Below are 11687 nucleotides of genomic sequence, written 5' to 3' on the forward strand. Positions count from 1 at the left end.
TGTATTCATATATACAAAATAGTTAGGATAAATTTACAGCTACTTTCACTTAATTCAATGAGAAGAAAGAGGTGTACTAACAGTGTTTGGACAGAATATCCTGTCTGCTTCTTGTACTATGGATAACCACTAAGAAGATAACAATGTACACTGTATTGACTATCAAAACTGTCCTATTAATCAGCTGTGAAACTGTCTCATTCATACTTATTTCTCAATAAAAAATAAATAAAAATAAAATAAAAGACGGCCTCAAAAAACAAAACAATTTTAAAGGGCCCAGGAGATGGCTCAGTAGACTAAGCACTTGTCTGGCAAGCTCAAGTGCCTGAGTTCAATCCCTGGTACAAAAAAAAAAAAAAAAAAATACTGCCTCATCTTTCCTATCTTTCCTGTCTTATATACCCACGGTCATTAGGTTCACAGTTTATACAGCTTTAGACATTCACAGGAGGTACTATGCACAAAGGAAAGAGGAAAACAATCCTGCAAAAAGCAAAGCTGACTCCCCAGCCCACATTCTGCTGCGCCGGAGCTGCACAGTAAGAGGGAGCTAGCAGATCCGCAGAGCAAAGTGAATGTTTATGGAACCCTGGGCCCATCGTGGCTTGGAGGAAATTTATTTCAACAAAATCTGGATAAGTGCTTATCTCTTCCCAAATGGGCCTGTTTCAGAAAAGCAGCCCCAATTCCAAGGAGGCCTCCTCACACAAGAATGCAAGTTTAAGAAGGTTAGGCCCGTAGACTTGAGAGCCACTCCCCGGACTATCTGAAGTGCTTGGGGCAGGGAATGCCCCCCTGCTACTCCTGCCAAGCCAGGAGGTGTAGGACAGATTTTGGTTTTGCAAAGACCTAGTTCCAAAATCACAAACTGTTTGGAGATGGAGAATACAAGGGGTGATCAAATATACAGAGACAGTTTAAATTTAGAAAATTTATTACAGTGAAAGACGCCTTGCCATGAACTCCCCTATTGAACTCTCTCCTTTGCTTTGAGCACACCCTACTTTTCTTGCCACTTTCTGATGGAATTCTGAAAGGCCTCTTTTATATCTCGGCAAGGTCTGCTTAAAAATAGTGCGTGTTGCGGCTGGCTTACATCCAGTGGAAAGGCAGGCTCGTGATGTGTTCTCCTTACCTTAATCATCATGTCTTTACCCAGGTCAGAAGAACTATGCCGGGTAAACATTCTGAAGCCATTCAGGACTTTGCGGCAGCCATGACAGTGCAGCAGTGGACGCTCACAGAAGAGGACTCCAGAACAGATTCAGAAGGTGTTAGGATGGTGGGATCCGTGTGTTTGAAGGGAGAGGGGGAGTTTTAAGGGGTGCTAATAGCAACGCGCCTTTTATTGTAATAAATGAAAAAACCGAGACTTTCGCACGTGCACGGCTTGCACCTTACATCCCCACAGCAGGAGGTATATTTCCTGAGAGAGAGTCAGCGAGCAGGGCTGGGCCCGGAGGGGGCAGTGTCTCCTCCAGGGGATCTGCGGGGCCGACCACACACACACACACACACACACACACACACACACGCACACACACACATACTCACTCGCATCCCAGCTCAGCACACTGATGGCAAGTCAGGAAGCGAGCAGCTGAGACAGCAAGATCCGCCCAGCGCTCACAACCAAGGGAGTGAACCTGGGTTATTTTAGGCTGACGGCTATAATAATGGTAATTATTATTAGTAGTAGTTATTATTAACATTTTTTTTTAATAAAACCTATCTTCTGTTTGTTTTTCTGTGTCCCTTTGGGAGGACTTTCCCTCAGGGCAGGATCGGTCAATGCACCCGTGCACATTTTGGAGCACACAGTCCTCTGCTGGGGTGGGCGGCTGTGCCTCGCATGCAGGCTCTCTGTCTTACTTAGGACAGCCTGAAAGGTCTCCACATGTTGCCAGATGTACTTTGGGGAAAAGCCTTTCTCAAAAACAACTGCTATCAGCAAACATTCTCGAAAGAATCCGGGCTGTGGCCTCAGGGTGAAATCCTGCAGGCTACTGCCCGAGCTGAGCCAGAGCCTTGGGTGGGGCAGGCCTGCTTTTGCGAATAGCACCGCCCTCTGCTGGACGGTCAGGTCCGTGCAGGCAAAATCCTCAGCAAACCAGGTGTTGGAAGATCAACATCTCTGCGGGACTTTTTTTTTATTTTTTATTTTTTTTTAATTTGAAACGGGCATTGAACGCAAGCCCTTCCACTTGCCAGGGAATCGCTTATTATTCCACTGAGCCGTCTCCCCGGCCCCTGCGGGATTTACAACTCCGTACTGTCCCCCAATGGCTGACCAACCTTGGGCAAGTTGTAGGACCTTCTAAAAATCTATTTCATCAGATATCTGAGAAGATACATTCTTCTCACTCTCTTACTGATCTCATCCCTCTGTGGCTCAAATGTCCGCATGTGTAGCCGCAACAAGTATGTAGGATGAATGTGAGGCTGCTTAGGACAGGGAACGCGGGATTAGCTACAAGTGACTCCAGCTCTGAAATTATGCACTCCCAGATGCTGGCAGTAGGCTGGATGTTAGTTGTCAGGGGATGAATGAAAGAGGAAAAGGCAAGCAAGCAAACAAGCAAGCTGAGTGACTGTCAAGAACTCACTGTTCAATATGCTGCATAATTGATGCATACTAATAAGATAAAAGGTGTAGTTGAAGAACTCCCATGTTACCGTATTTGTCTATTCATCTAACCTTCTGGACAACATTTTCTAATTTCTCCTCCAACTTCTCACAGTTTCTCTTTCATCCTAGTTTTCAACCAGTGGCCTTATTTTCTGTTTCTCTGAGAAAAATAAAGAAATCAGAAAGCTTCAGCTAATAGGGCAGGCCACATAGCTCAGCAGATTAAAGCACCTGCAACCAGGAGCAGGGGCCAGGGGTTCGATCCCCGGGCCCGCTGTGCCAGCCCTGCCCCTGGGGCGCACTGAGATGGTGAATGAGACTGGGCGTGGTGGCACACACCTGTAATTACAGCTCTTGGGAGACTGTAAGCAGACAGATCACTATGAGTCCAATCTAGTAGTGAGACTCTGAACACCGTGTAGGCCCTTCCCTAAAATACAAAAAAAAAAAAAAAAAAAAAAAGAAAGAAAGAAAGAAAAGAAAAGAAAACTTCAGCTAGTGCCAAACTACATGTTCTTGCTATAGCCATGTGTTCATAACTGGACTCTGTCCTTAACAGGATAAACTGTCTGCGACCCTGAGGCCAGCCACTCCACTGTGACCCTGTGGCCCTCCCACCATTTCTCATCTTCTTCAAAGTGTCTCTTTAGCATCGCTTCCCTCTTCATCAAAATATTCCTCCCAAGTCATTCTTAATTATTTTCACCTTAAAAACAAAAACTTGTGGTGAGTTCTTCCCTCTCACACCTTCTTCCCATTTCTTTCTTCTTATAAGTTCCTAAAGCCTTTCTGTACTTGCTTTTTTCAGTTCCTTACCTCCAATTTCCACTTAATCTACTCCAATCATGATACCCTTTCTTTCTTCTCTGAAATTATTTTGTCTCATTTCTGGGTTGCTAAATTCAGTGGCAAATCATTAATTTTTATCTTAGGTATTAGCAGCACTTGAGACACTGGACCATTCACATTCCTCTGAAACTCTTCTCCTCAATCCCAAGCAACTATGCTATTTACCTCTATCCACTGGCCACTTCCTCTCAGTTTCCTTTGCTGTCCTTCCTCATGACTAGAATTATTTTCGGTACTGTAGATGGGACCCAAGACCTGTGCATGCCAGGCAAGTGTTCTACCTCTGAATGACAGCCCTAGGCCTTCAGGATATCTTAACACTGAAATGCTTCACATTCTGAATTTCTTCTTGATATACACTCATTCTAATCTCACTGTCTTGAATGCATTCCAAAATGTATGTAATTCTGGGACCTCCCTTTGAACTTCACAATCATACCTATCTATATCTACTTACTGGACATCTCCATCTGGTTGTCTAAAAAATATCTCAATACAACTCCAAATTAGTGTCTGATCTATCCTTAAAATATTCCACTCAGCTTCTTGCTCTATCTCCATTTATGGCTATTTTATCTTCTAGTTGCTTAGTCCCAAAACCTCGTGATACACTGCCAACTCCTATTTCTTTCACATCTAATACCTCCCTCATCTAATAGCTCAGTAAATCCTCTGAGCTCCACTTCAAAGTAGACACAGAATCCAATGTGTCACACTAAACCGTAATGACCCAGGTCCACGGCACTCTCACCTCTACCCTGGGTTGCTGTTCTTAAAATGTACCTGATACAGTCCTGTTTTTATTCTGCTTAAAACTCGGCCAAGACTTGTTCCAGATCAGAAGCCAAAGTTCTTATCAACAGGTTCCCCAGATCTGACCTCCTGAGGCCTTCCCCGACTTCTCTGCTGAGCCACGCTGTATCTCAACCACTCCATTCTGGCTGAATGGGCTTCCTCGCCGAGTCCTAGGTCCCCAGGCTCTAGCACATTCTGTATATTTCTTTGAGCCTTTTCCAGCAAAACTAGCCCAGGGGCCCTACTGACCCCAGAGCCTGCTGACTCCATCCTGGCTATGTCTCCTGTTGGTTTCTGCTTCTGCTCTAGATAGCATGAGGATGCTTTCAGTGACAGGAAGCCTACAAGATATCGAGTCCTTCCCGTGTGTACATTTCATTTACCTCAACACTGACATGAACTCACTCACTGACTCAGCAGATGGGATACCGGATCAGTATGGCCCCAGCCCAGAGACGGAGAAAGAGAAGGACACAGTCCCTTCCCTGGTGTCCTTCCTTTTGGGGATGAAGCATCTTGTTTTGGTGTTCTGCATAGCACTTCTCACCACAGGACACAGAACATAGCTCATTTGCTGCCTCTCCCTTCCCAACACCAATCGGGATGTGAACGCTGGGGATCGGGGCTCTGGTCTCGCTTGCTGTTGTATTTCAAGTAGTAGAGCACAAAGTAGGTGCACGACACGATTGCAGTGGCAGAGACCACAAGGCAGGCAATGAATACTTGCCAAAAGAATGAGGAATATTTAGAAAAGAAGAAATACCCAAGTATTCTAGAGAAATTTGTAGATTTTCTAAGAAACACAATAGTGGAAATGGGCCTTTAATAATTTCTGAGGCCATTTGAGGAAGAAACTCACTGGGGAGATCTCTGGGAAGGAAAACAGATCGGAGAGAAGATCCCGTGGAGCCAGCGTGCGGCTGCACATGGAGCGACCACCGAGGGCCCCTACCTACGGAAGGCAGGGGCTGGTTGCCATCTCTCCCTGCCACCGTCCTTCTCTCTCCTTAGAAGACAAGGCCAGGCCACCAGCACACTTTTGTGAAAGAACTTCATCTTCCTTCTAGAATACTGATAACTTTTTTTTTTTTTCTGATAACTTTTTAAATGGTGACTTTCATATTGTTTTCTCAAGCATGTCAGGCAGCAGAGAACAAACCACGAGGGGCAGCTGGCACACTAGACAGGCCTCGGTCAACACCGAGTCCTAATGCGGAGAACATAGCTGCGCCCTCGTTCACAAGGCAGCGCTCTTCCCCTCCGCCTCCTAGCATCACTGGGAGGTGGCCCCGGTAGCTCCTCAGTTTCTTCATCAGCCAGAAGGAAGCACAGGTTGATGCCCAGCCAGCCCACAGCCAGCCTGGGTCCCAGGCCTGGGGACCGGGAAGCCCTGTCTGAGCCTGTTTTCCCCCTCGCAAGCCTGGTCTCGCCTACCCCAAGCACGCTGTGTGCACCCCGTGGCTGCCTCCTCTAGGGGCAGCGTGGGGCGGGAAGGAGCTCCCCTGCATTAGATGGGCCTTTTCCATCCTACAGACCGTGAGCCTTTCAGACCGCCTCTGTGATCGCCTGGGCTTTCCCAGGCTACGAACGGCACCTGCTGGTGTCCCTGTGGTACTGCAGGTCACCCCTCCCTCCCCGAAATAATAGCCACTGTCACTATGCAAGGGCAAGAAAGTCCTACTGCGCTGCTAAATGTCACTGCTGGAGTGGCCTCGATATCCTCTGCTGAAAAGACCCCTAAACAAGCTAGAATTTGTCAGTTAAGAGGCCGAGTAGCAGTCCCTGGAGGGGACAGTTCACTGGGGCAGACACAACCCACCTCAGTTCACACACTAAGATATTTATTTAATAAATTTATAAAACTGTCTGACCCAAATAATAAATAATTCATACCTACCAAGTAACACGCCAAACAAACTTTGGTGTCAGTCTGAACTGGATCATCCCTGTCACTGCCTGCAGGGGACACTGAAGGAGACACCACTCAGAGAGTGCCCCAGGTGGTTTGGTGGGTGGCATTTTATAAAATGTGCAAACAGCTCGGTTTCTCATAACTCAAAGATCATCAAACAGCAAAGCAGCCACTTCCCTGCCCAGGCCCAGAGCGAGGTGACTTTGGCACTGGAGAAGAAGGTCTCCAGGACAAAAGGGAATCTGTTCACTCGGCCAGCCAGGTGTGCTGAAAGCAGCCAGGTGTCCTGAGGGAGCGGCCCTGTCTGGTGTCCACGATGGGGACAGGGAGGAGGCCAGTGGCTCTGTGTGTGCAGCGCCTTCTCTCCTGAAATCAGCTTGCACACACACGCACTCTGCCCTGGGCCTGCCTGCTCTGGACCTGCGGCAGCCTCCCAAGGCCCACGTGGGAAAGGCCCCCCATAGGCCCTCACAGAACCTTAGAAGCTGGGTCTAGAAAGTATCTTAGGTCCCCGGGGTAACCTTGAAGATGACTGTGGGACGCTAGTCTCTATTTCTTTTTTCCCATCTTGTCACGAGATGAGTGGGCCTGCTCCACTGTGGCCTCCCACCATGCGGCCACAACATACTGGGCTCTCACCACAGGGCCTGAGAAATGGGCCCAACTGATCAGGGCCTGAGAAATGGGCCCAACTGATCACTGACTAAAACCTCCAAAACTGTGACCCAAGATGAACCTTCCCCTTGTAAGTGGTTTTGTCTCAGCTGTTCATAGCACAGAAAAGCTGACTCACCCTGCCTCTCTATTCCTCTCTCTTGCACCTTATTCTCCTCCCATTGGCAGAGAACTCTCACACTTCACTCTCAGAGCGACAAACCTCTGCCAGTCCTGAGGAGCAGCCACCTACCTCCCCGCCCTCCTGCTCTCAGTTCCGGCGGCCGAGACTCTCCAAGGCCTGTGGGTGCAGGCCTCACTTGGGCCAAGCAGGAGGAAGTTAAATGTACTGCACTGTAGCTTACCCCTAAGCAGGCACAGGTCTTGTTTTTTCTGTTTTATCCCCCATCTCTTTGGACTGGGCATCTGATATTGTTGGATGCTTCAGTAAAAACCTTCTTTTGCCTCTTTCCCCATTTCTAGTCTTCTGGCAAAGTCTAGCCTGTTCTCTGAGAAGCTCCCTGACTCTCACGTGAGACAGGGCCTTGTTCTGTTTCTCCTCTCATCGTGGCCAAGCACCTCATCTGTGATCATGTTTTTCAGCCCATCCTGCTTGACTCCGAGCCCTGCGGGCAGACACCTGGGCCTGGGTCCTCGCTTTTCCTCAGGTCTTAGGCCTTGGCCAGTGTCTTGCCCCATAGTGTCCATTAGGTATTTGTGAACCAAAGACTGTGGATGTGTGCCCCAGGGCACCTGGGTGTGGCCACAGACGTAGCTCCCTTCACCCAGCCCCACAGCCTCTGGGGCTGTGCTCTTAGGAGGGCCCGGGGAAGCTCCCTCACTGACCCTGGGCTGTGCTGTCCAAAGCCGCTGTGCCTCCGGCATTTCTCTAGGGCAGGGACTCGGGTACTCCAGGGCCACCGCCTATTGGGCATTCCCCCAATCCCCCCCTCAACTCTCCTTGGCTGTCAACCTCTCGTCCCGCAGTCACAGGCCCCAGATGCCACTCTGTGGATGTCAACCAGCAGCTTCATCCTGAATGAACAGACAGGAAGCAGTGTAATTTGCATTTTCTGGCCCTGTGTACCAAACGCAAAGGGAGCTCACCTTCGCGCTAGACTCAGGGCTGCTCCTGTGACAACGTCTCAGCTCTCAGGACTGTGCCCTTCTCCTGCTCTCCTGTGACCAGGTCCTCCCTTGACGTTGCCTTGACCCCCCACTTAAATATTTTTTGGTTCTTTTTCCTTTTTCTGTATTTGCCAGTCTTCTGGCAATTTCCAGACTACCCACTCCCAAAGCGGGCCAGTGCTTTGTCTGAGAAGTGAGTTGGTGAGAAGGGGGCTGCTTCTATGCTGGAGCTCTGCGGGTCGAGAGCCCCGGCACCAGGTGCGCTGGAGCACAGCTGTAATCCCAGCGCTTGCGAGGCTGAGGCAGGAGGGCTGCCGTGAGGTTGAGGCCAGCCTAGGTTTATGTACATTAAGTTGAAAGTCAGACTGAGCTACACAGTTAGACCCAGTCTCAAAAAGAAAAGGGGCAGAACTTCCTTGCTGTCTGGCCTTCAGCAAATGGCTTACTCAGAACCTGTTTTCTTCTCTGTCCCTTCTGAATAGCACATAAAGGAGACTGTGATGCTAACAGCATAGACCACAAGAAGGCATTCGGTACAGAGCTCAGCATCTAGGACATTTCCAATTTACCTTTGTTTCCCTTCATATACAAAGCCTGTGCCCTCCTTCTCACCAGGACGGAGACCCCTTCGAGTCAGTGAGCTAGAGGAAGACTGTTGCTCCGGTTTGGGGGAGCCCTCCCACTGGCTCTCGGCGTGCTGAGCTCCTGTAGCTGTGTGGCAGAAGATCTGCCTCCCTCCCAGCCAGTGCGCTTCAGTCTGTCAGCTGCCCAGGTAATAGGACCGCTTCCAGCTCCTGTTACCTTTGTTCCTTAGAAAGCGCTGGCCACTGTGATGCTAGTGTAAGCGCCAGTCTCCAGTTGACAAGCCGTTCTGCCTCTGCACTTTCTGCTTGCTTATCCCATGGAAGCTCTTGACCACCAGCAATCAGGGCCTGATACTTTGGGAATTATCACAATCTGCCTGTTCATTTAAAATACATCTGCTGCCAAACCCTAGGGGACATTCAGGTGTTTCTGCTTGCTGTTGCAGTTAGTAATAGAACTTCTAAGTTTTCTTTCTTTCTTTCTTTTTTTTTTTTTTTAATGTATTTAGTACAGGGTCTACAGGGTCTTACTATGTAGATGGGACTTGTAGTGATCCTTCTGCTTTCCTCCCAAGTACTGGGATTACAGGTGCGTGCCACCATGCCCAGTCTCAATTGATGTCTCAGTGTGCCCCAGAGGCGGGGCCGGCATGGCATGCTGGGGTCAAACCCCAGTCCCTGTGTCTGCCTAAGCAGGCACTTTAATCCGCTGAGCTATCTGGCTAGCCCATAGAACGTTTTCAATGCACATAGACAACAAAAATGAAACTGCATCCCCCATTGTGGATGGAGGTTACTAGGTACCTAGGATTTGGCCAGGGATGCAGGTGGCTAAGTGCTGCCCGTGACTTCTGGGAGGGGCTGCGCTCATCTTCCTCCTTGCCACCTTTTAAACAGTGGAATAATGCAGCCCAAATAGCCATTTCAGTGGAAGCAAGTGGTACAGTTTGTGGAACAAGGAGGCACGTGGGTCCTTGACTGCCAGGTGATGAGGCTGGCATGGTCTTTGTCCCTCTCATGGACTTCATGTATGTGTGAGAAGTGGTACTTCATATCTGGTCTAAGCGTCTGTTGCTTTGAGCTTGCCTTACACTCTAGGCATATCTCACATTGATTAATTTTAGTCTCTCTGTCTGGCCATGGTTTCTCTCTGAACAATTGCCTGTAATTTACTGTTGGCCTTCAGAAAGCTGCCAGAGACTCCATCTGAAGAGGCCAGAAGTACAGGCTTCTAAGGGCTGTGACTTGCAGCAGGCTATGACCATCTTGATTCTGAGGGTTTAGCTAACTCCCCGGGGAAGGCAGGCAGCAAGTTCACTATGAATCTACTGTGTGGCTGTTGCTGTTACACACAAGAGCATATTCACACGGGCTCTTACGCAAAGGCACACACATTGGCTCACGTGACGAGTCAGAAGGGACCAACGGAGCTCAATAAAACATTAAGGAACTACATCCATTTCATTCATCTGACATCTGCTGTGGTTCTTAACTCCTTGTGATGGCTACAGAAAGCAACTGTCTTGTGAATCTTGGCTGTCACCACCTAAAACAGGAGTTAGAGAAGACCCAGAACAGTGCCACTCAAAGGCAGCGCCTGTCCTCACGTTATTTCTTCCTCCTCAGCATGGGCTGAGGAGCTCAGGCCAGGATGCAGAGCAGCCGCCCTCCTGTAAGCATCATGCTTTCAGTGGTTTTTGGCTTCGCCGTGAGGGAAGCAGCGAGAGACGAATGTTCTGGGCACAAACTCCTCTGGTTCCTGACAGCACTCTGAACTACTTTACTCAAAGAATATGGTTGCCCTATCGTGGGGCATCTTTTTTTTTTTTTTTTTTAATGTATTTGGTACAGGGTCTCACTACGGAGCTCAGATTTGTAGTGATCCTCCTGTTTGCAGCCTCCTTGGCACTGGGATTACAGGTGTGCGCCACCACGCCCAGACTCTGTGGCTGGCTCAGTGTGTCAGGGGGTGGGGTCAGCGCAGCATGTGGTGTCGGGGATCGAACCCTAGTCCCTGTGAGTGTCTAAGCAGACACTTAGTTCGATAAGCTATCTCGCTGGCCCTATCATGGGGCATTTGTGAACACACACACACACACACACACACACACACACACACACACCGCCCTACTCCAAATCAAATAAATCCATGATTCAGTCCATAGATCTATACTGTAATGAAACACCGTGGGTGATTCTGAGGACTAGTCCTGGCATTTGGAAGATGGAGAATTCTGAATTTTCTTTTCAAACCCAAAACACTGTGAACTTCTATATGCACTTAAATTTATGCTGGTCCTATGGGGCACAACAAACTTTTAAGTCTTCCCTGGGATCTTTATCACCTATTCATTTAATAATGGGTTGGCAAAGTACCTTGGATAAAATTTAAACCTGAAGATATTTGATAGTATTCTATCTACCTTGGTTCATACTGCAGTTTGCTTTTTTCCTAAAGCTTTCAGTCCTTACTTAATGTCTTATTTATGAAGTACACACCCAGCATTCTCAGTGCTCACATACAAGAAGGGAGAGTCGCCTGCTGTCCTCCATGGCAGTGCTACCAACACTGTCACCTGGCAGACCCAGTGCAGGAGAGGTGTGGTGTCCCACAAGTAGGCCAGTGGCTCCAAAATGGTGACATCTGTGTGTGACTCCAGCGGGGTGGAGCCCACTCCCATGTCCCTTACCTGCAGTTCCCAGGCTCAGCAGCACAGCCACCCAGAGGACCCAGAAGAAAATGAGGGCGCCAAACGTCCACACAGGCTGGAGCAGCAGGAAAGGAGAGCTGCTGACTGCTTTGTTTGTGACTTGAAAGAGCTCAACTGTCAACTTTATTCTCTTTCTGAGGACAAAAATCAAGACGAGCAGAACTGCCTGGTGAAAAAGGGGTTAGAATAAATTTCTTCAAATAGATAGCTACTGACTATTTTTGTCATTACATTCCCAAACATTGATTGAGAACCTACTACGTGTTGGTCATTATTCTAGATCCTTCGGCTATAACAGTGAAGTTAAAGCAGCTGGTACACTCAGCTGGTCAAAGAGCAAGAGAAAATAAGAATAAGGTGCTCCACAGTCAAGGAACTGTCTTCTGTATCCCCCACCCAACCCAACCCAGAAGCCAGGGTAC

At 48.5% G+C, this 11687-nt stretch overlaps 1 protein-coding gene across 5 annotated transcripts in view; it reads right to left on the minus strand.

The window, feature by feature from the left end:
* Slc44a3 (solute carrier family 44 member 3) overlaps positions 1-11687 on the minus strand; it is an 86710-nt gene that overhangs the window by 42694 nt on the left and 32329 nt on the right. For all 5 annotated transcript variants that reach the window (XM_023720319.1, XM_004635703.2, XM_004635704.2 and 2 more), the window contains one exon: positions 11245-11431. In XM_023720319.1, coding sequence (XP_023576087.1) covers positions 11245-11431 — 187 coding nt within the window. The remainder of the gene's footprint in view (positions 1-11244; positions 11432-11687) is intronic.

This window comes from Octodon degus, unplaced genomic scaffold (genome assembly GCF_000260255.1).
Source record: "Octodon degus isolate 3935 unplaced genomic scaffold, OctDeg1.0 scaffold00074, whole genome shotgun sequence".
Classification (NCBI taxonomy): domain Eukaryota; kingdom Metazoa; phylum Chordata; class Mammalia; order Rodentia; family Octodontidae; genus Octodon; species Octodon degus.